The following is a 26,309-nucleotide window of genomic DNA, read 5'->3' on the forward strand; positions in this document are numbered from 1 at the left end:
GCTGACAATCTGTACATAATGGCACAGTGGTGCTGCTGGTATGTACTGGGTACGGCTGCCAATCTGTACGTGGTGGCAGTACTGCTGCTGGTATGTACTGGGTACAGCTGACAATCTGTAGATGGCAGTGGTGCTGCTGGTGTGTACTGGGTACAGCTGCTGGTGTGCACTGGGTACAGCTGCCAATCTGTACGTGGTGGCAGTACTGCTGCACTGGATCAGGAGTGAAGTTGATCATGTAGGTGGCAGCTGGGTGCCCATGTTGGCCGCTCAGTTCCCCGGAACCCATCACCGCGACATGTTTCCCCGGGACACAGATAGGAGCGGACCCGTTCCCATAGAAACCGCCTAGGCCTGTCATCGCTTAGAATCCTCGGCCTTTCCTAACCATGGCCTGCCCAGCGCTGCTCCGGGGAGCACGTGTCCACCGCCACCTCCTCTCCGCCGGCCGCCTGGACCAGCTCCCAGCATTCCCGGGCCCCCGCAGGTGCCTCAGCTACGTGCAGGGCCAGAGCCCGGAGCCCCGGGTGCGGGAGTACTTCTATTACATCGACCACCAGGGGCAGGTGAGTCATGTGACGAGGGCAGGGGGCCCCAGTGTGAGAGGTCAGTGAGTGGGGTAGTGTGTGGAGGTGTGGGTGAGTCACCATCATTGTATTGCCATAGGGCCCCTGTATACCTAGTGACGCCTCTGATACTATGTGCTAAACTGTAACTGCTGCAGCCCAGCCATGGGGCCCCTGTAGTCGTAGTGACGCCTCTGACACTATATACTGCTATATACTACACCAGGGGCAGCCAACTCCAGTCCTCGAGAGCTACCAACCGTGCACGTTTTCCAGGTCCCCTCACAGAATCACAAGTGAAGTAATTAGCTCCACCTGTGGATCATGTATAATGTGTCAGTCAGTAATGAGTGCACCTGTGAGGTGAGGTGGAAAACGAGAACTGCTGGTAGCTCTTGAGGACTGCAGTTGGCTACCCCTGTACTACACTATATCCATACCTCCCAACATGACCCTCTCCAGGAGGGACACATTGCTCTACTTCTGGATTTAACTCTTAATTTAGGATTACCATCACCTGTAGAGAAACACCTTTCTTATCAATTAACCTGTTTAAAACAGGTGATGGCAATCCTACATTAAGAGGAAAGTGCAGAAGCAGAGCAATGTATCCCTCCTGGAGAGGGTCATGTTGGGAGGTATGCTATATCTACGGCATGAGCTACAGCGGCTGTTTTGTTTTTCAGCTCTTTCTAGATGATGTGAAAGTGAAGAATTTCATCACCTGCTTTAAAGGTAACGTCCCATAGTACATACTGTGAGAGTGTATGAGAATAGTATCCTGGGGGGCCAGGCACACACATCCGAATGGCAGCCCTTATGGGAAGAACAGAACAAGGGCCTGATTCACACCTGTGACCAAAGCTGCAATATTTGTTGATGGACAAAACCATGATGCGCTGCAGATGGGGCAGATGTAACAGGTGCAGATAGTTAGATTTGGGTGGGGGGTGTTCAAACTGATACTGTATATTGCAGTGTAAGAATAAAGCAGCCAGTATTTACCCTTCACAGAAACAAAATAACTCCCCTAAAGCTAACTCTCTCTGCACCTGTTACATCTGCCACACCTGCAGCGCAGCATGATTCTGCCCATCTGCAACTATTGCAGCCTTGGTAACAGGTGTGAATCAGGCCCCAAACCTCTTAATATGATGGGAACTAGTTATATTGTGTTTCTACCAGCTCACCTTGTGTGGAGTAATAATTCAGGTATTACTTGTAGTATTGTTATGTTATGTGTGCAGTGTGAGCTCAGTACCGTCACGTGCCTGTGGTTGTCATGCCTACACATCTGCTTTGTGTAGTAATCAGGTATTACTTGTAGTATTGTTATGTTATGTGTTGCCCTCGGCAATGACAAGCTCAGTGGTATGTGACCAGTGTAAGCTCAGTACCATTCCGTGCCCTTGCCTGTGGTTGTCATGCCTACACATCTGCTTTGTGTACAGACACGTAGACAATCATGCGTGTGAGTTTAGGAGCGGTATATCTGTGTTATTAGTATAATAGCCGATGCCCATTATACCAGTGCCCGGAGCACCCTCTGCCATTCTTCTTACCTATGCACCCTGTTATCTGAAGATACTAGGGGGTATATTTATTAAAGTGATGGTTTTTAGAAATGGAGATGTATCCATTAGCAACCAATCCGATTCTGCGTAACTGGCATGTTCTATAAGAGAATATCTACAATCTGATTGGTTTATTGGGCAACATCTAAAACCCAGACTTTGGTATGTTTACCCCTAGGACACAAGTGAGAGGGTCTCAGATAATACCCTTTATAGACTCTCACAGCTCGGACACAGTAATGGATGTTGTAGTAATAAAACAAGGGGTACTGTAGGTTATGATTCTGTGCAGGCCTTGGCCCCAAAAAATCGTGTTCCGTTTATTAGTAGTTAACCAACTCTGAGTAGCATCTATATGGGTACACAATCCCTGTGTAATAGCCAAGTTGGTGGTGCTCCCATGAGTCTTATAGCCCTTTTACACCGCCGCAAAAACCCGGGTAATCGGCAGTGTAAATGGGTCACGCCATGTCCCTTTACACGGGACTTCTATCCAGGTCCTGACCTGAGTAGAACATGGGTAGAGGGCGGTGTAAACGGGTATGCCGGGTGATCCGACCCGGCTCCTGTTTACATGAATGGGGGATGTCCAACCTGCGGACCGCAGCGTCTGCAAGTTGGATGGGGGGGGGCACATAGCTGTCTGCTATACTCTGCAGACGGCAGTGGAGGAGGTGAATGAATGCCTGTGTGTTGCATCCTTTCACCTCACGGACGACGGCTGGGGGGGGGGGGGGGGGTGCACGGGGGCTGGGGGCAGCCCAGCAGATTACCTTAGTGCTGGGCATGCCCCCAGCGCAGCGGTCCGGGTCCCGGCGGCAGCGATCAGCGCTTGGAGATGACGTAATCTCCAAGCGGCGGCTGGGGGATGCGGCGGTGTAAAAGGGATAAAGCGCCGTGTCGCACCCGGCTTGAAGCCGGGATCAAAGACCTGGGTGTGACCCGGCGTTTTTGGTGTAAAAGGGGTATTAGAGTTGTCTATAAGGGTAAAAAAGACTCTCTTTGCTGGGGCACTGCTTTGTAAATAATTAGTCTGTTTGAAATGTATAAATCTTTATTTGTTTATTATTAAAATTGTACATTTCCTCTCATCAACAACATGACATCAGAAAGATATGTAAAGCAGTGTATTGATACAGAGTTACATCAAAGGAACAACATATAGTATATAGGGTACTTAGTGCAATGGACAAGAATACAAGTGACACAAAAGATAGTGAATCTATCGGTAGCGCAAATATAATGGGGATATAATGAACATTTAGAGGTGCAATTTTAAGACATATAGCTTAAACATACAATTTAAAAAAATATGATTTATAAAAACTATAAAAGAATGCTCCACAAAAACTGGCAATGCCGGATGCACTACTTTTATGGTGTAATGTAAAATATTCAGATAGTGCTAGCAGCTATAGTAGTGTGTACTTACACCATTGCGGATATTTCGGTGCTCTCCAAGGCGAATCTGCAACAGCCTTACAGTGCGTCCTATGTACCACAAATTACATTTGCCATTAATGGCATAAATCACGCTGCTACTACTGCATGTAATGAAATCCCTAATATTGAATACCTTCTGATTGATGGTTACTTCACTAATTTTACAGGAGTTCCCTGAAGAATAGAAGTGCAATGGTCAGCTAGATACTGGTATCAATAATCACAGAGGTGTATATATACTTGTATGTCTGTAACAGTATATAGCTGTATCAGCAGATAATGAATGTGGCTGGCAGTTGTGGATAGGGACCTATCTTGTAAGTCACACGTTATTACTGCTGAGATTTAATGATACAGTGTAATTCGCACATTGTTTATATCCCGAAAAGAAGAGACACTATTACATATACTACAGAACACTATTACATATAATACAGCACACTAATACATATACTACAGCGCATTATTACATATAATACAGCACACTATTACATATACTACAGCACACTATTACATATACTACAGAACACTATTACATATAATACAGCACACTAATACATATACTACAGCACACTATTACATATACTACAGCACACTATTACATATACTACAGCACACTATTACATATACTACAGAACACTATTACATATAATACAGCGCACTATTACATATACTACAGCACACTAATACATATACTACAGCGCATTATTACATATACTACAGCACACTATTACATATACTACAGCACACTATTACATATACTACAGCACACTAATACATATACTACAGCACACTATTACATATACTACAGCACACTATTACATATACTACAGCACACTATTACATATACTACAGCACACTAATACATATACTACAGCACACTATTACATATACTACAGAACACTATTACATATAATACAGCACACTAATACATATACTACAGCGCATTATTACATATAATACAGCACACTATCACATATACTACAGCACACTATTACATATAATACAGCACACTAATACATATACTACAGCACACTATTACATATAATACAGCACACTAATACATATACTACAGCGCATTATTACATATAATACAGCACACTATTACATATACTACAGCACACTATTACATATACTACAGAACACTATTACATATAATACAGCACACTAATACATATACTACAGCACACTATTACATATACTACAGCACACTATTACATATACTACAGCACACTATTACATATACTACAGAACACTATTACATATAATACAGCGCACTATTACATATAATACAGCGCACTATTACATATACTACAGCACACTAATACATATACTACAGCACACTAATACATATACTACAGCACACTATTACATATACTACAGCACACTATTACATATACTACAGCACACTATTACATATACCCCAGCACACTATTACATACACTACAGCACACTATTACATATACTACAGCACACTATTACATATAATACAGCACACTATTACATATACTACAGAACACTATTACATATAATACAGCGCACTATTACATATAATACAGCACACTATTACATATACTACAGCACACTATTACATATACCACAGCACACTATTACATATACTACAGCACACTATTACATATACTACAGCACACTAATACATATACTACAGCACACTATTACATATACTACAGCACACTATTACATATACTACAGCACACTATTACATATACTACAGCACACTATTACATATACTACAGCACACTATTACATATACCACAGCACACTATTACATATACTACAGCACACTATTACATATACTACAGCACACTAATACATATACTACAGCGCATTATTACATATAATACAGCACACTATTACATATACTACAGCACACTATTACATATACTACAGCACACTATTACATATACTACAGCACACTATTACATATACTACAGCACACTATTACATATACTACAGCACACTAATACATATACTACAGGGCACTATTACATATACTACAGCACACTATTACATATACTACAGCACACTATTACATATACTACAGCACACTAATACATATACTACAGGGCACTATTACATATACTACAGCACACTATTACATATACTACAGCACACTATTACATATACTACAGCACACTATTACATATACCACAGCACACTATTACATATACTACAGCACACTAATACATATACTACAGAAGACTATTACATATAATACAGCACACTAATACATATACTACAGCGCATTATTACATATAATACAGCACACTAATACATATACTACAGCACACTATTACATATACCCCAGCACACTATTACATATACTACAGCACACTAATACATATACTACAGCGCACTATTACATATAATACAGCACACTATTACATATACCACAGCACACTATTACATATACTACAGCACACTAATACATATACTACAGCACACTATTACATATACCACAGCACACTATTACATATACTACAGCACACTATTACATATAATACAGCACACTAATACATATACTACAGCGCATTATTACATATAATACAGCACACTATTACATATACTACAGCACACTATTACATATACTACAGCACACTATTACATATACTACAGCACACTATTACATATACTACAGCACACTATTACATACACTACAGCACACTATTACATATACTACAGCACACTATTACATATACTACAGCACACTAATACATATACTACAGCACACTAATACATATACTACAGCACACTATTACATATACCACAGCACACTATTACATATACCACAGCACACTATTACATATAATACAGCACACTAATACATATAATACAGCACACTAATACATATACTACAGCGCATTATTACATATAATACAGCACACTAATACATATACTACAGCACACTATTACATATACCACAGCACACTATTACATACACTACAGCACACTATTACATATACTACAGCACACTATTACATATACTACAGCACACTATTACATATACTACAGCACACTATTACATATACCACAGCACACTAATACATACACTACAGCACACTATTACATATACTACAGCACACTATTACATATACTACAGCACACTATTACATACACTACAGCACACTATTACATATACTACAGCACACTATTACATATACTACAGCACACTATTACATATACTACAGCACACTATTACATACACTACAGCACACTATTACATATAATACAGCACACTATTACATATACCACAGCACACTATTACATATACCACAGCACACTATTACATACACTACAGCACACTATTACATATACCACAGCACACTATTACATACACTACAGCACACTATTACATATAATACAGCACACTATTACATACACTACAGCACACTATTACATATACTACAGCACACTATTACATATACTACAGCACACTATTACATATACTACAGCACACTATTACATATACTACAGCGCACTATTACATATACTACAGCGCACTATTACATATACCCCAGCACACTATTACATATACCCCAGCACACTATTACATATACTACAGCGCACTATTACATATACTACAGCGCACTATTACATATACTACAGCGCACTATTACATATACTACAGCAGTGATAACGTGTGACTTACAGGATAGGTCCTTTTCCACAATTGCCAGCCACATTCTGCTGATACAGCTATATACTGTTACAGACATACAGTATCTCGTCAAGTATATACATATGTGTATATATACATCTGTGATTATTGATATCAGTATCTAGCGGAACATTGCACTTCAATTTTGTTTTATTCTTGTCCATAAAAACCATTGCACTAAGCACCCTTTATACTATATGTTGTTCCTTTGCTGTAACTCTGTGTATCGCTGTATCAATACTCTGCTTTACATATCTCTGATGTATGCAAATGTACAATTTTAATAATAAACCAATAAAGATGTATACTTTTCAAACAGACTAATTATTTACAAAGCAGTGCCCCAGCACCCTTAAATACAGCAATAAAAGTACACAAATATATAAATAGTAAATTTATTGTGCAATTCCTGATTTATCCACAAGATGTCACTAAAGTACTTACAGAAGTGGAGGCAGCCCTAATAAGCACCAATTTCACTTTTACATTTTCAGCGTTTCTCCAAACCCCTTATTTATTAAAATTCTTATTGTGACCTAAACCTAAATGACCGTTTTGAGGGGGCCCGTGGGTGCTCTCGTTGGTCCTATAACACGTTGGCTGGATGGTGACAGCTGTCCTGCAGGTGTGCAGAGTATTTTAGTGTTCGCTAATACTGGTCTTGTTCCCACTAGATGCCCCCTTTACATCTAGGCAATGTGCTTCCCATAATAACCACGCGGCCAGTAAGGCTGGTCGGAGTAGCGACTGATGTAATAATCTGTATTAAAGAGTCAAGAACATTTGAATTTCTCTTGGAATTATCCAGTGATTACTGTACAGTAGATGCATGCTGATGCAGTGTATAATTCAGATCACATTTATTCAGATATTGTGGCCCCTGCGTGCCTGCATGAGCTGAGGCCGCTGCCTCTGCTGTACATGCGGGACCTTCCTGCCTATAGTCCTCCTCATTGGGTGAGAGACTGTCATCAGCGAGGTCCCCGCAAACAGAGGTCCAAGCTGCTATATGGTAGTGTCTGTTAATATATCTGCCTCGAAGTACGCAGCTCCCATTCCAGTCTTACCCCGACTCCTAGCATTACTCCAGCTGCGAAACTAGGAGTTTTATAAACCCTCTGTTCTCCATCAGACAAACCCTCCTTTCTCCATACATACGGGCTTAGAACCGTATACACGCTGAGGACACGCCCACAAGTCAGGGCAGTTCTGTGCAGTCACATTGCAGACATCCAGTTTCTGTCCCGAAAATGCCCAATTTCACAGTCTGCTGTGGTATTTCTAGCACAGGTCTGATTTGCATATCAGTGCTGATATACAGACCACACTGTGCTAGAAGCACTACAGCAGACAGCGACACCCCAGGCAGGGAAGAGGAACTGCATGGGTTTTCAAAGATGACGGGTGCTAGAATGAACACTAATAATTATGCTAAGTACATTGTTATTATTATTTACAGTTTCTCATATAGCGCAGCATATTCCGTTGCGCTTTACAATTGGAAAGTACATGCTGTAATTATGTATTTATATGACCTTTATATAGTGCTGCAGTAGCCTTTGTATGTTTCCTGGGGATGCGGTCATTTGGTCTACAGCATTATGGTTAGACAGTCATTAGGTTGACACCATTAGGTCGACATGGTTCTAGGTCGACCGGTCATTAGTTCGACAGTGTCTAAGTCGACAGTCAAAATGTCGACATAGGGTTTTTCACTCAGGGACGTGTCGCCTAAACACCACACAGCAGCCAGGAGTGGCGCGCTCAGGGGCGTGTCGTCTAAACACCACACAGCAGCCAGGTGTGGCGCGCTCAGGGACGTGTCGCCTAAACACCACACAGCAGCCAGGGCTGGCGCGCTCAGGGACGTGTCGCCTAAACACCACACAGCAGCCAGGTGTGGCGCGCTCAGGGACATGTCGCCTAAACACCACACAGCAGCCAGGTGTGGCGCGCTCAGGGACGTGTCGCCTAAACACCACACAGCAGCCAGGTGTGGCACGCTCAGGGATGTGCTGCCTAAACACCACACAGCAGCCAGGTGTGGCACGCTAAGGGACGTGTCGCCTAAACACAACACAGCAGCCAGGTGTGGCGCGCTCAGGGACGTGTCGCCTAAACACCACACAGCAGCCAGGTGTGGCGCGCTCAGGGACGTGTCACCTAAACACCACACAGCAGCCAGGTGTGGCGTGCTCAGGGACGTGTTGCCTAAACACCACACAGCAGCCAGGTGTGGCGCGCTCAGGGACGTGTCGCCTAAACACCACACAGCAGCCAGGTGTGGCGCGCTCAGGGACGTGTCGCCTAAACACCACACAGCAGCCAGGTGTGGCGTGCTCAGGGACGTGTCGCCTAAACACCACACAGCAGCCAGGTGTGGCGCGCTCAGGGACGTGTCGCCTAAACACCACACAGCAGCCAGGTGTGGCGTGCTCAGGGACGTGTCGCCTAAACACCACACAGCAGCCAGGTGTGGCGTGCTCAGGGACGTGTCGCCTAAACACCACACAGCAGCCAGGTGTGGCGCGCTCAGGGACGTGTCGCCTAAACACGACACAGCAGCCAGGTGTTGCGCGCTCAGGGACGTGTCGCCTAAACACCACACAGCAGCCAGGTGTGGCGTGCTCAGGGACGTGTTGCCTAAACACCACACAGCAGCCAGGTGTGGCGCGCTCAGGGACGTGTCGCCTAAACACCACACAGCAGCCAGGGCTGGCGCGCTCAGGGACGTGTCGCCTAAACACCACACAGCAGCCAGGTGTGGCGCGCTCAGGGACGTGTCGCCTAAACACCACACAGCGGCCAGGTGTGGCGTGCTCAGGGACGTGTCGCCTAAACACCACACAGCGGCCAGGTGTGGCGCGCTCAGGGACGTGTCGCCTAAACACCACACAGCAGCCAGGTGTGGCGCGCTCAGGGACGTGTCGCCTAAACACCACACAGCGGCCAGGTGTGGCGCGCTCAGGGACGTGTCGCCTAAACACCACACAGCAGCCAGGTCTGGCGCACTCAGGGACATGTCGCCTAAACACCACACAGCAGCCAGGTCTGGCACGCTCAGGGACATGTCGCCTAAACACCACACAGCAGCCAGGGCTGGCGCGCTCAGGGACGTGTCGCCTAAACACCACACAGCAGCCAGGGCTGGCGCGCTCAGGGATGTGTCGCCTAAACACCACACAGCAGCCAGGTGTGGCGCGCTCAGGGACGTGTCGCCTAAACACGACACAGCAGCCAGGTGTGGCACGCTCAGGGACGTGTCGCCTAAACACCACACAGCAGCCAGGTGTGGCGCGCTCAGGGACGTGTCACCTAAACACCACACAGCAGCCAGGTGTGGCGCGCTCAGGGACGTGTCGCCTAAACACGACACAGCAGCCAGGTGTTGCGCGCTCAGGGACGTGTCGCCTAAACACCACACAGCAGCCAGGTGTGGCGTGCTCAGGGACGTGTTGCCTAAACACCACACAGCAGCCAGGTGTGGCGCGCTCAGGGACGTGTCGCCTAAACACCACACAGCAGCCAGGGCTGGCGCGCTCAGGGACGTGTCGCCTAAACACCACACAGCAGCCAGGTGTGGCGCGCTCAGGGACGTGTCGCCTAAACACCACACAGCGGCCAGGTGTGGCGCGCTCAGGGACGTGTCGCCTAAACACCACACAGCGGCCAGGTGTGGCGCGCTCAGGGACGTGTCGCCTTAACACCACACAGCGGCCAGGTGTGGCGCGCTCATGGACGTGTTGTCTAAACACCACACAGCAGCCAGGTGTGACGCGCTCAGGGACGTGCTGCCTAAACACCACACAGCAGCCAGGTGTGGCGCGCTCAGGGACGTGTCGCCTAAACACCACACAGCAGCCAGGGCTGGCGCGCTCATGGACGTGTCGCCTAAACACCACACAGCAGCCAGGGCTGGCGCGCTCATGGACGTGTCGTCTAAACACCACACAGCAGCCAGGTCTGGCGCGCTCAGGGACGTGTCGCCTAAACACCACACAGCAGCCAAGTCTGGCACGCTCAGGGACGTGTCGCCTAAGCACCACACAGCAGCCAGGTGCGGCGCTGGGACACTGGAGCAGTGGCACTCCTGCTGTGTAATATATGTCCTGCATGCTCTATGCTTCACTAGCAAACAGCTGCTCAGCATTAGGAAGACATTAGCAGGAGAGAGCTGAGGCAGGAACAGTTTATGAGGACACATAAAAAACGATTTCATTAATTGCTGCACAGAGATAAACTCTAAAATGTGTTTACAAAGGTGTTAGATGCTAATCACGCAACTGCAGCTCTGCATTCTCCCTATCATGCCTGGCTCTAACCCATTACAGAGACTCACAGGACTAACAGCGCCCTTCCTAATACTAATCACGCAACTGCAGCTCTGCATTCTCCCCATCATGCCTGGCTGTAACACATTACAGAGACTCACAGGACTAACAGCGCCCTTCCTAATACTAATCACACAACTGCATCTCTGCATTCCCCCCATCATGCCTGGCTATAACACATTACAGAGACTCACAGGACTAACAGCGCCCTTCCTAATACTAATCACACAACTGCATCTCTGCATTCTCCCCATCATGCCTGGCTATAACACATTACAGAGACTCACAGGACTAACAGTGCCCTTCCTAATACTAATCACACACCTGCATCTCTGCATTCTCCCCATCATGCCTGGCTCTAACACATTACAGAGTCTCACAGGACTAACAGCACCCTTCCAAATACTAATCACACAACTGCATCTCTGCATTCTCCCCATTATGCCTGGCTCTAACCCATTACAGACTCACAGGACTAACAGTGCCCTTCCTAATACTAATCACACACCTGCATCTCTGCATTCTCCCCATCATGCCTGGCTCTAACACATTACAGAGACTCACAGGACTAACAGCGGCCTTCCTAATACTAATCACACAACTGCAGCTCTGCATTCTCCCCATCATGCCTGGTTCTAACCCATTACAGAGATTTACAGGACTAACAGCGCCCTTCCTAATACTAATCACACAACTGCAGCTCTGCATTCTCCCCATCATGCCTGGTTCTAACCCATTACAGAGACTCACAGGACTAACAGCGCCCTTCCTAATACTAATCACACAACTGCAGCTCTGCATTCTCCCCATCATGCCTGGCTATAACACATTACAGAGACTCACAGGACTAACAGCACCCTTCCTAATACTAATCACACAACTGCATCTCTGCATTCTTCCCATCATGCCTGGCTCTAACACATTACAGAGTCTCACAAGACTAACAGCAGCCTTCCTAATACTAATCACACAACTGCATCTCTGCATTCTCCCCATCATGCCTGGCTCTAACCTATTACAGAGACTCACAGGACTAACAGCGCCCTTCCTAATACTAATCACACAACTGCAGCTCTGCATTCTCCCCATCATACCTGGCTCTAACCCGTTACAGAGACTCACAGGACTAACAGCGCCCTTCGTAATACTAATCACACAACTGCATCTCTGCATTCTCCCCATCATGCCTGGCTCTAACCCATTACAGAGACTCACAGGACTAACAGCGCCCTTCCTAATACTAATCACACAACTGCAGCTCTGCATTCTCCCCATCATACCTGGCTCTAACACATTACAGAGACTCACAGGACTAACAGCGCCCTTCCTAATACTAATCACACAACTGCATCTCTGCATTCTCCCCATTATCCCTGGCTCTAACCCATTACAGAGACTCACAGGACTAACAGCGCCCTTCCTAATACTAATCACACAACTGCAGCTCTGCATTCTCCCCATCATGCCTGGCTCTAACCCATTACAGAGACTCACAGGACTAACAGCGCCCTTCCTTATACTAATCACACAACTGCAGCTCTTCCCATTATGTCTGGCACTAACACATTACAGAGACTAACAGGACTAACAGCGCCCTTCCTAATACTAATCAAACAACTGCAGCTCTTCCCATTATGTCTGGCACTAACACATTACAGAGACTCACAGGACTAACAGTGCCCTTCCTAACGGACATGAGATAGAAGTATAGAGGGCTACATACTAGAAAGGTGAGGACAGGAGCCAGAGGGAGAGAGGAACATAGGGAGATATTGGGGATGGAGGAAATGAGCGGATCGGATAGATGGGGTAGACAACGATGTCTGCTTTGAATAGAACAGTGTGGGCGGATTAACAGTTGGCCTAATTCAGACTTGATAGCAGGGCAATTTTGCTCTAAAAATGGACAAAGCCATGTTACACTGCCTGGGAAAGAGACGATATGACAGAACCAGGCCTCCATCCAGCCCTGTGTGCGCCTCTGTCACTGCAGTGCCCAGCTGACAGGAGGAGAGGAAGGGAATGAGACAGGACGCCGTACAGATGGCGGTATTATAGTATGTCACACGCTGCCAGCGGCCTGTGTGGTGCACGTATGTGACGGTGCCAGGACGCTCCCACCTGGCTGGCAGTACTAGTAGAATAATGCCCAGAACGCACACGATGGCTCCAGTAACCGTCAGTTATCCTACAATATGCAGTGATGGGATTTGGAGCAGGAAGCGACTGATCTGGGAGAGAGGCCAGGTAAGCACCTGTCCCCACAATAGCAGAAACACGGTGCATTACCCAGGCTGACCACATGAGGGCACTGCAGGTCACATGTACGTTACACTACAAAGGATCTAATGGCGAGTAAAAGGTTTCATTCAGTCCCTTATGTTATTGTGTTATAAGTCCCTATCTCTGCGCTAGACAGGATTATATATATTTGCATATGCATTCGCATATTTTGCCCATTCTCACTGGTTATTGCATATTTTACCTAAAATCTAGTGATGGTGCATATTTTAGGCCCCACCCTCTTCCCACCCGTGAGTCACAGCACTGCTTTGCCCTGTTGCTGCTGGCCAGGTAGTGGTAGAGTGTGCAGGCTGATGCAATATGTGCGCAGTGTTGGGAACCTTGGATGTACGCTATGTCTGATGGTGTGTACACACGGTACTTTTTGCTTTCCGATGTTGAGGATATAGTCAACATCGGATCGGAATCGGATGCAGATCGCAAGGGTTTTTCCAATGCGCATTCACGTATCGCAAGGAAGAAAGTCTTGTCTGCCATGACTATATAGTGCAGATCTGCACTATATAGTTAGACTTGTATGCAAATCAGATGGGCCTAAAGATACTATCCACGATCCAATCTGACCGTGTGTACACACCATGACACTGCTCTAGGCTGCCAATCCATGTTGACGAAAGTCAGTCAGGGCGGATGCCATTATGAAGCTCCTGAACCTTTGCCTGACCCTGGCCTGGGACTTTACACCAAAAGACACACTTCTGCAGCAGAGGAGGCTGGCAGAAGGGTTGTGACATCACGCGGCGCGGAGAAAATGCTGTGTCACAGTGAGGAAGCCTTCCACTCTGCCGCCCTCACACGCTGTGCTGACATTTGATCCATCGGCGCTGGAGATGAGGGTCCGTGTAGTTGATGCAAGAAGAGCTTTGGACGCTGCAGTCCTGTGTATAGCACTAGACATCTGCAGATGCTGTGGGCCTATTTTTGAGGTTTATTTGCAACTAATTATATGCTGATTTTTAAATAAATAAGTTATAATTTACTTTTTTTTATTATTTAATGTAGCATATTTTAACACTTTTCATGCATATTTTAAGTATTTTTCATGCATATTTGCATGCATATTTCAAGCTTTTTTTTGTTGCATATAATCCTGTCTCTACACTTCACATACGTCTCTTTCTGTATGAGTACATCCCTCAGTATCGGGGCTGTCACAGGTCACACCCTCTGTAAACGTACATCCCTCAGTATCGGGGCTGTCACAGGTCACACCCTCTGTATACATACATCCCTCAGTACTTCGGTGTGTCACCGGTCACACCCTCGGTATACGTACATCCCTCAGTATCAGGGCTGTCACCGGTCACACCCTCTGTATACGTACATCCCTCAGTATCGGGGCTGTCACAGGTCACACCCTCTTTATACGTACATCCCTCAGTATCGGGGCTGTCACAGGTCACACCCTCTGTATACGTACATCCCTCAGTATCGGGGCTATCACAGGTCACACCCTCTGTATACGTACATCCCTCAGTATCGGGGCGGTGCCACCGGTCACACCCTCTGTATACGTACATCCCTCAGTATTGGGGCTGTCACTGGTCACACCCTCTGTATACGTACATCCCTCAGTATCGGGGCTGTCACAGGTCACACCCTCTGTATACGTACATCCCTCAGTATCGGGGCTGTCACCGGTCACACCCTCTGTATACGTACATCCCTTAGTATCGGGGCTGTCACAGGTCACACCCTCTGTATACGTACATCCCTCAGTATCGGGGCTGTCACAGGTCACACCCTCTGTATACATACATCCCTCAGTACTTCGGTGTGTCACCGGTCACACCCTCTGTATACGTACATCCCTCAGTATCAGGGCTGTCACCGGTCACACCCTCTGTATACGTACATCCCTCAGTATCGGGGCTGTCACAGGTCACACCCTCTTTATACGTACATCCCTCAGTATCGGGGCTGTCACAGGTCACACCCTCTGTATACGTACATCCCTCAGTATCGGGGCTGTCACCGGTCACACCCTCTGTATACGTACATCCCTCAGTATCGGGGCTGTCACAGGTCACACCCTCTGTATACGTACATCCCTCAGTATCGGGGCTGTCACAGGTCACACCCTCTGTATACATACATCCCTCAGTACTTCGGTGTGTCACCGGTCACACCCTCTGTATACGTACATCCCTCAGTATCAGGGCTGTCACCGGTCACACCCTCTGTATACGTACATCCCTCAGTATCGGGGCTGTCACAGGTCACACCCTCTTTATACGTACATCCCTCAGTATCGGGGCTGTCACAGGTCACACCCTCTGTATACGTACATCCCTCAGTATCGGGGGCGGTGTCACCGGTCACATCCTCTGCATACGTACATCCCTCAGTATCGGGGCTGTCACAGGTCACACCCTCTGTATACGTACATCCCTCAGTATCAGGGCTGTCACAGGTCACACCCTCTGTATACGTACATCCCTCAGTATCGTGGCTGTCACAGGTCACACCCTCTGTATACGTACATCCCTCAGTATCGTGGCTGTCACCGGTCACACCCTCTGTATACGTACATCCCTCGGTATCGGGGCGGTGTCACTGGTCACACCCTCTGTATACGTACATCCCTCAGTATCGGGGCGGTGTCACTGGTCACACCCTCTGTATACGTACATCCCTCAGTATCGGGGCTGTCACAGGTCACACCCTCTGTATACATACATCCCTCAGTATCGGGGCGGTGTCACCGGTCACACCCTCTGTATACATACATCCCTCAGTATCGGGGCGGTGTCACCGGTCACACCCTCTGTATACGTACATCCCTCAGTATCGGGGCTGTCACAGGTCACACCCTCTGTATACGTACATCCCTCAGTACTGCGGTGTGTTACAGGTCACACCCTCTGTATACTTACATCCCTCAGTATCGGGGCTGTTACAGTTCACAACCTCTGTATACGTACATCCCTCAGTATCGGGGCTGTCACAGGTCACACCCTCTGTATACGTACATCCCTCAGTATCGGGGCTGTCACAGGTCACACCCTCTGTATACGTACATCCCTCAGTATCGGGGCTGTCACAGGTCACACCCTCTGTATACGTACAACCCTCAGTATTGCGGTGTGTCACCGGTCACACCCTCTGTATACGTACATCCCTCAGTATCGGGGCGGTGTCACCGGTCACATCCTCTGTATACGTACATCCCTCAGTATCGGGGCTGTCACAGGTCACACCCTCTGTATACTTACATCCCTCAGTATCGGGGCTGTTACAGTTCACAACCTCTGTATACGTACATCCCTCAGTATCGGGGCTGTCACAGGTCACACCCTCTGTATACGTACATCCCTCAGTATCGGGGGCGGTGTCACCGGTCACACCCTCTGTATACGTACATCCCTCAGTATCGGGGCTGTCACAGGTCACACCCTCTGTATATGTACATCCCTCAGTATCGGGGCTGTCACAGGTCACACCCTCTGTATACGTACATCCCTCAGTATCGGGGGCGGTGTCACCGGTCACACCCTCTGTATACGTACATCCCTCAGTATCGGGGCTGTCACAGGTCACACCCTCTGTTTACGTACATCCCTCAGTATCGGGGCTGTCACAGGTCACACCCTCTGTATACGTACAACCCTCAGTATTGCGGTGTGTCACCGGTCACACCCTCTGTATACGTACATCCCTCAGTATCGGGGCGGTGTCACCGGTCACATCCTCTGTATACGTACATCCCTCAGTATCGGGGCTGTCACAGGTCACACCCTCTGTATACTTACATCCCTCAGTATCGGGGCTGTTACAGTTCACAACCTCTGTATACGTACATCCCTCAGTATCGGGGCTGTCACAGGTCACACCCTCTGTATACGTACATCCCTCAGTATCGGGGGCGGTGTCACCGGTCACACCCTCTGTATACTTACATCCCTCAGTATCGGGGCTGTCACAGGTCACACCCTCTGTATACGTACATCCCTCAGTATCGGGGCTGTCACAGGTCACACCCTCTGTATACGTACAACCCTCAGTATTGCGGTGTGTCACCGGTCACACCCTCTGTATACGTACATCCCTCAGTATCGGGGCGGTGTCACCGGTCACATCCTCTGTATACGTACATCCCTCAGTATCGGGGCTGTCACCGGTCACACCCTCTGTATATGTACATCCCTCAGTATCGGGTCGGTGTCACAGGTCACACCTTCTGTATACGTACATCCCTCAGTATCGGGGCTGTCACCGGTCACACCCTCTGTATACGTACATCCCCCAGTATCGGGTGCGGTGTCACAGGTCACACCCTCTGTATACGTACATCCCTCAGTATCGGGGCGGTGTCACCGGTCACACCCTCTGTATACGTACATCCCTCAGTATCGGGGCGGTGTCACCGGTCACACCCTCTGTATACGTACATCCCTCAGTATCGGGGCTGTCACAGGTCACATCCTCTGTATACGTACATCCCTCCGTATTGGGGCTGTCACCGGTCACAACCTCTGTATACGTACATCCCCCAGTATCGGGGCTGTCACAGGTCACACCCTCTGTATACGTACATCCCTGGTACAGGGGCTGTGTGTGTGTGTGTCACAGATGTGTCAGCCCCCAGCACATGGTACTGTTACACCTCTCCCACTCACCTCTTCATATTAGCTACTAATGTGTCTGTAACTAATACAGTCACATAACACATTTACTAATGTGCGAAAAACTAATTAGCTGTGTAGCGGATGTGGCTGCAGTCTTATCATTCTGCCTCTGTATCAGCCCGGCTGTACTGTACTATAGTCTGTCAGCCTTGGGGTGACACTCCCGTGTTCAAGGGTACGGCATAAGTGTGTCAGCACAGGAATAATATGGGTGACCAGCGAGAGGGATGCCAGCGGTCAGAGTACCGACAGTTGCATCCCAATAGAAAAAATCCCATCAGGGGTCCAGTAAGTACTCATGCCCCCCCCCCCCCCAAACCTTAACCTCCTGCCCCACAGCCTTTCCCTAACCCTCCTGCAGCCTAACCTTGCTGCCCCATATAAGTGCCTAACCCTCTCTCCCATAACCAGCCCCAGGCTCAAAGAGTCGGTCTTGGTTTAAAAAAAAATCACTGGGCAAACCGACTAGGGGTCTCCTAGATTTCTTAAAACCAGCACCAGGCTCAAGGGCCGGTCCTGTATCCCAAAATACGGGGGGTACAAAACAAGTAGGGGTCCCCTGTATTTCAGGAACCGGGTCCATCCAGCCAGCAGGGTAATGCCACAGCCAGTGGGAGACTTTTTATACAAGTCTATGTCTGCTGTATGTTCTGTACTAATTCTATCCACCGTTTTCCTCCACTCCCTGATCCTGTGTCATGTGTGTCCCACAAGTGCACCCAACATGGCCGCCTCACCTGGTACGCTCGTGGATGGGATGAAAAATGCATGGACCTCAGGGAGTAGTGGAAGGCAGCTGCAGGGCATGTGGCTGGCGGACACATCAGAATACACACGCACACAGAGCGCCCCCTACCTGCAGCCAGTGGAATGGCCACCTCTCCTGCAGAACACCGTCCCCCAGTTTATGCCACGTTGCTCTTTGTACAGTGGGGACACGAGGACAGAAGGGGATCAGAGGATGTTCGGGGGATAGCGATATTGATGTCTGGTGTATTATGTGGCACTCTCCTGCTCTCAGGAAACTTTTGTTTAGCAGCTTTTGATTTGTTATTATTTAGTGTAATGTGGTATTTATCGTGTCATTAACCAGCTGATTACAGTCACCATCTGGCGTAGTCTGTGCGCGATGTTATAGCGGTAATATGTTATCCATGGCAGCTGCTGAGATCCTATTACACTACAGTATTAGCCTGGGTCATCATATAATATACATGTATGTGATATCGGACCACACGTGTAATACTCCTCCTTACTGTCAGCCCCGGGTCATCATATAATATACATGTATGTGATATCGGACCACACGTGTAATACTCCTCCTTACTGTCAGCCCCGGGTCATCATATAATATACATGTATGTGATATCGGACCACACGTGTAATACTCCTCCTTACTGTCAGCCCCTGGTCATCATATAATGTACATGTATGTGATATCGGACCAAACGTGTAATACTCCTCCTTACTGTCAGCCCCGGCTCATCATATAATGTACATGTATGTTATATCGGACCACACGTGTAATACTCCTCCTTACTGTCAGCCCCGGGTCATCATATAATGTACATGTATGTGATATCGGACCACACGTGTAATACTCCTCCTTACTGTCAGCCCCTGGTCATCATATAATATACATGTATGTGATATCGGACCACACGTGTAATACTCCTCCTTACTGTCAGCCCCGGCTCATCATATAATATACATGTATGTGATATCAGATTACACATGTAATACTCCTCCTTACTGTCAGCCCCAGGTCATCATATAATGTACATGTATGTGATATCGGACCACACGTGTAATACTCCTCCTTACTGTCAGCCCCGGCTCATCATATAATATACATGTATGTGATATCGGACCACACGTGTAATACTCCTCCTTACTGTCAGCCCCGGCTCATCATATAATGTACATGTATGTGATATCGGACCACACGTGTAATACTCCTCCTTACTGTCAGCCCCGGCTCATCATATAATATACATGTATCTGATATCGGACCACACGTGTAATACTCCTCCTTACTGCCATCCCCGGGTCATCATATAATGTACATGTATGTGATATCAGATTACACGTGTAATACTCCTCCTTACTGTCAGCCCCGGGTCATATAATGTACATGTATGTGATATCGGACCACACGTGTAATACTCCTCCTTACTGTCAGCCCCGGCTCATCATATAATATACATGTATGTGATATCGGACCACACGTGTAATACTCCTCCTTACTGTCAGCCCCGGCTCATCATAAAATATACATGTATGTGATATCGGACCACACGTGTAATACTCCTCCTTATTGTCAGCCCCGGCTCATCATATAATATACATGTATGTGATATCGGACCACACGTGTAATACTCCTCCTTACTGTCAGCCCCTGGTCATCATATAATATACATGTATGTGATATCGGACCACATGTGTAATACTCCTCCTTACTGTCAGCCCCTGGTCATCATGTAATGTACATGTATGTGATGTCGGACCACACGTGTAATACTCCTCCTTACTGTTAGCCCCGGGTCATATAATGTACATGTATGTGATATTGTACCACACGTGTAATACTCCTCCTTACTGTCAGCCCCGGCCATCATATAATGTACATGTATGTGATATTGTACCACACGTGTAATACTCCTCCTTACTGTCAGCCCCGGGTCATCATATAATGTACATGTATGTGATATTGTACCACACGTGTAATACTCGGTACTTATGTAGTATCTGGACGTCCGATTTTTTGATTGTATGCCTTAAGTTAAGGCATACAATCAGATGCGATGCGATGCGATGCGATATCGGATGCGATGCGATGCGATGACCCGATTTTTCCATAGGAATCAATGTTAAAATGGACTGAGTCCATTTTAACATGGAATTCAATGGGAAAAGGGGTCCTTTTCATACCCCTACTATCCAAGTGGGCATGGAGTTGGATATAAACCTGTAGCGAGCCACCGAGCCCGAAGCGTGGCGAGCGAAGCGTGGCGAGCGAAGCGAGCCCCGCGTGGGGACGGTATTCTGTGTCCCCTCGCGGGGCTCGCTTCGCTCGCCACGCTTCGGGCTCGGTGGCTCGCTACGCTCGCCACAGGTTTATATCCAACTCCATGCCCACTTGGATAGTAGGGGTATGAAAAGGACCCCTTTTCCCATTGAATTCCATGTTAAAATGGACTCAGTCCATTTTAACATTGATTCCTATGGAAAAATTGGGTCATCGCATCGCATCCGATGGTCGCATGCGATGCGATGTGCCCGATCCGACCCTATTTCTAAATCGGACGCCCAGATACTACATAAGTACCTAATACTCCTCCTTACTGTCAGCCCCGGGTCATCATATAATGTACATGTATCTGATATCGGACCATACGTGTAAAACTCCTCCTTACTGTCAGCCCTGGGTCATCATATAATGTACATGTATCTGATATCGGACCACACGTGTAATACTCCTCCTTACTGTCAGCCCCGGGTCATCATATAATATACATGTATGTTACATCGGACCACACGTGTAATACTCCTCCTTACTGTCAGCCCTGGGTCATCATGTAATATACATGTATGTGATATTGGACCACACGTGTAATGCTCCTCCTTATTGTCAGCCCCGGCTCATCATATAATGTACATGTATGTGATATCGGACCACACGTGTAATACTCCTCCTTACTGTCAGCCCCGGCTCATCATATAATGTACATGTATGTGATATCGGATCACAAGTGTAATACTCCTCCTTACTGTCAGCCCCGGGTCATCATATAATGTACATGTATGTGATATCGGACCACACGTGTAATACTCCTCCTTACTGTCAGCCCGGCTCATCATATAATGTACATGTATGTGATATCGGACCACACGTGTAAAACTCCTCCTTACTGTCAGCCCCGGCTTATCATATAATGTACATGTATGTGATATCGGACCACACATGTAATACTCCTCCTTACTGTCAGCCCCGGCTCATCATATAATGTACATGTATGTGATATCGGACGACACGTGTAATACTTTTCCTTACTGTCAGCCCCGGGTCATCATATAATATACATATATGTAATATCGGACCACACGTATAATACTCCTCCTTACGGTCAGCCCCGGCTCATCATATAATGTACATGTATGTGATATCGGACCACACGTGTAATACTCCTCCATACTGTCTGCCCCTGGTCATCATGTAATGTACATGTATGTGATATTGTACCACATGTGTCCTCCTTACTGTCAGCGCCATGTCAACATATAATGTACATGTGTGTGATATCAGACCACATGTGTAATGCTCCTCCCTACTGTTAGCCCTGGGTCATCATGTAATATACATGTATGTGATATCGGACCACATGTGTAATACTCCTCCTTACTGTCAGCCCGGCTTATCATATAATGTACATGTATGTGATATCGGACCACACGTGTAATACTCCTCCTTACTGTTAGCCCGGCTTATCATATAATGTACATGTATGTGATATCGGACCACACGTGTAATACTCATCCTTACTGTCAGCCCTGGCTCGTTATATAATGTACATGTATGTTACATCGGACCACACGTGTAATACTCCTCCTTACTGTCAGCCCAGGGTCATCATATAATGTACATGTATGTGATATCGGACCACACGTGTAATACTCCTCCTTACTGTCAGCCCCGGGTCATCATATAATATACATGTATGTGATATCGGACCACACGTGTAAAACTCCTCCTTACTGTCAGCCCCTGGTCATCATATAATATACATGTATGTGATATTGTACCACACGTGTAATACTCCTCCTTACTGTCAGCCCCGGGTCATCATATAATGTACATGTATATGATATCAGACCACACGTGTAATACTCCTACCTACGGTCTGCCCTGGGTCATCATATAATGTACATGTATGTGATATCGGACCACACGTGTAATACTCCTCCCTACTGCCTGCCCTGGGTCATCATATAATGTACATGTATGTGATATCGTACCACACGTGTAATACTCCTCCTTACGGTCAGCCCCTGGTCATCATATAATGTACATGTATGTGATATTATACCACACGTGTAATACTCCTCCTTACTGTCAGTTCCGGGTCATCATATAATGTACATGTATGTAATAGTAGTAGTTCGTTTATTTATAAGGCGCCACAAAGTGTCCGCAGCGCCGTACATAGCAAACATAAAAACAAATTACAAGGTAACGTACAGGGTGTGATGATAAAATACAGTATAAATAGGGGTATAGCTGGTAGAACTAAAATCAGCATCAGTTCTGAAGTAGGTGTCGAAGATGTCGAGGAGACTGAAGATGAAGTAGAGGAAGGGAAGAACAGGACAGGAGCACAGGTGAGGTAAAGAGGTAGGGTGAGTACGTGAGGAAGGAGGGCCCTGCTCATAAGAGTTAACAGATTAAAAGGAGGTGGGTGGACGAATGAAAAACAATAGGATAAGTAGGAACGGATGGAGGGGTAGGGTAGGCAGGATAGGAGGAGCGAAAGAGGTTAGGAGGAGGGATAGGCTCATCGGAAGAAGTGTGTTTTGAGGGAGCGCTTGAAGGAGGTAAGGGAATCAGATAGCCTGATGGGTGGCGGGAGGTTGTTCCAGTGCAGGGGGGCAGCGCGAGAGAAGTCTTGGACACGGGAGTGGGAGGATGTGATAAGGTGAGAGGTCAGTCGGCGGTCAGCGATGGAGCGAAGAGGACGGGAGGGAGTGTGGATAGAGATCAGTGAAGAGAGGTATGGAGCTGTGGAGGAGGAGAGAGCCTTGTAGGTGGTGGTGAGGAGTTTAAAGAGAACTCGGAAAGGAATGGGGAGCCAGTGAAGAGATAGACAGAGGGGGGAGGTGGAGGTAGAGCGGCGGGAGAGGAAGATGAGCCTAGCAGCAGCGTTAAGAATGGATTGGAGAGGTGCGAGGCGGGTGAGAGGTAGCCCAGAGAGAAGGATGTTGCAGTATGATATCAGATCACGCATGTAATACTCCTCCTTACTGTCTGCCCCGGGTCATCATATTATATACATGTATGTGATATCCCAGTAACACAGGCACTGCACACTGGCAGAACATGCGGCTACCAATAGCAAGAGGCGATCATATACCCCTCACAAAATGGCTGCCCCCCCTCACAGCATATGGTTATATGAGATGCTAGAGGAGGTGGCGGCGGCATGCCCTTGCATCCAAAATAACTGTCTGCTGTAAGGTGGAGGACATTTTGCAAGTGATACTTTAAATGTAAGTAAGGACGGGGGGGGGGGGGGCAGCCTTAGTACATCTGCCCCGGCGCCCGGTCCCCCTGCTGTCCGCGATTGGCTGCTACGCACGCACCATTATTTATCTGTCATCATATGTTTTCCAGATCAGCAGTTCCTGGTGTTCTTCTTCAAGCAAGTCCAGAGGAATAAAAGTGGTCGGTACGAGGAACGTTTCCCGTACATGTCCCCCTGCGGCAGGGAAAGGAATTACATCCGCTGTGACGATCGCCCGGTGGTCTTCACCCACCTCCTGTCTGATGAGCGCTCCGGAGCCCAGCAGCTGTCTTACTGCGGCGGAGGGGACAAGCTGGTGGTCCGGTTTGAGCCGGAGAAGTTAGTGATGGTGCCCGAGAATGGGCGGGTTTACCACCCGGCCCCAGAGAAGAGCGGAGGCGTCGGACTTGTCAAGTCATCGCTGGCGTTTGAGATGAGTCCTTGCTTTGGATTCGCCGGCGGAGCTAATACTGGCAATCCCGTGTCTTTCCTCTGGAATGGGCAACGTTATACTCTCACCCACGAGCTGCTGCCCCTCATCTATGCCCAGGATATGCCCGGCATACCATAGCAGGGAAGAGGATGGGCAGAGGACTAGATTGGTGACATTGGTACCTTTCTGCTGGACCATCGTTGGCCATATCTGTGGACTGTGAGGAGCATGTTCTGCTGTCTACCAGAGTACAGTCATATAATGTCCCAAGAGCCTCAAGTCCGGCCCAAGATCAGTTGATTCTTCTGCTATATTACATCACATCCTGATGGAACATCATGTTCTACAGTGTAATAGCCGGGGAGTCGCTGGCAGCGGCGAGATTGCATCCTTGACATTTAAAGTAGCATTTTATTTCCTGTTAAAGGTGAATCCAACATCCTCCTGGCTATACATTGGGTCCCACGTGTCCACAAATGCCACCACCCCTGGTTCCATGACTGGTTGGGCTGGGATGATTCGCTTGTTTGAGAAGTTGCTGTTCCGTTGAGTATACTGTTCCTGTGCAGTCAGGAACGCTCCGCATTCTACAGACGGTGCATAGTGGAGCATAGGCGGGTAGTAAATCCTGCATTAGACCTGGATACAGGCTCTGTACACATATGGGGAGTGGGGTCGTGGTCGGGATTACTGACCCTTATGGGGAATAGGTGGGATAAGCGCACGTTATACACAATGCACTTTATGGTCTATGTGCTCTGTATGCAGTCTCCTCCTCACAGGTGTCCCCGGGGTGGGGAATGCATTGTATGTGACACAGTCCTGTGCGTCACTAGTGTGACCCCTACCTGACCCAGGATGTGAATGTATGAGAAGAACACCTGGAAGCACATTGCCAGGCTGGTCAGATTCAGGATCCCAGGTGGCACTGGTGGGCGCTAGCTGGGTACTGCTGGGTGACCTGAGTCGGTGGGTCTCATCTCCTACACTGCCTGTGTACAGCGTCCTATATACTGCAGCCGCCTGATTTGTATGTGTAATATATAAATAAAGTTGTCTATTTATCCCAGTAA

At 47.4% G+C, this 26,309-nt stretch overlaps 1 protein-coding gene across 1 annotated transcript; it reads left to right on the plus strand.

Annotated features, from left to right (window-relative positions):
* The first annotated feature begins 213 nt into the window (after window positions 1-213).
* On the plus strand, window positions 214-26,309 carry C5H8orf82 (chromosome 5 C8orf82 homolog). The gene is made up of 3 exons (XM_083144973.1): window positions 214-566; window positions 1,253-1,301; window positions 24,914-26,309. Exons 1-3 carry the CDS (start codon window positions 390-392, stop codon window positions 25,372-25,374), a joined length of 687 nt encoding a protein of 228 aa, XP_083001099.1. The 5' UTR covers window positions 214-389; the 3' UTR covers window positions 25,375-26,309.

The sequence above is a fragment of the Crinia signifera genome, chromosome 5 (assembly GCF_055691185.1).
Source record: "Crinia signifera chromosome 5, ASM5569118v1, whole genome shotgun sequence".
NCBI lineage: Eukaryota > Metazoa > Chordata > Amphibia > Anura > Myobatrachidae > Crinia > Crinia signifera.

Coding starts and splice junctions, on each gene's coding strand:
- C5H8orf82 (XM_083144973.1), top strand. CDS start 390: ATGGCCTGCCCAGCGCTGCTCCGGGGAGCACGTGTCCACCGCCACCTC. Junction 567..1,252: donor ACATCGACCACCAGGGGCAG/GTGAGTCATGTG, acceptor TTTGTTTTTCAG/CTCTTTCTAGATGATGTGAA. Junction 1,302..24,913: donor TTTCATCACCTGCTTTAAAG/GTAACGTCCCAT, acceptor TATGTTTTCCAG/ATCAGCAGTTCCTGGTGTTC.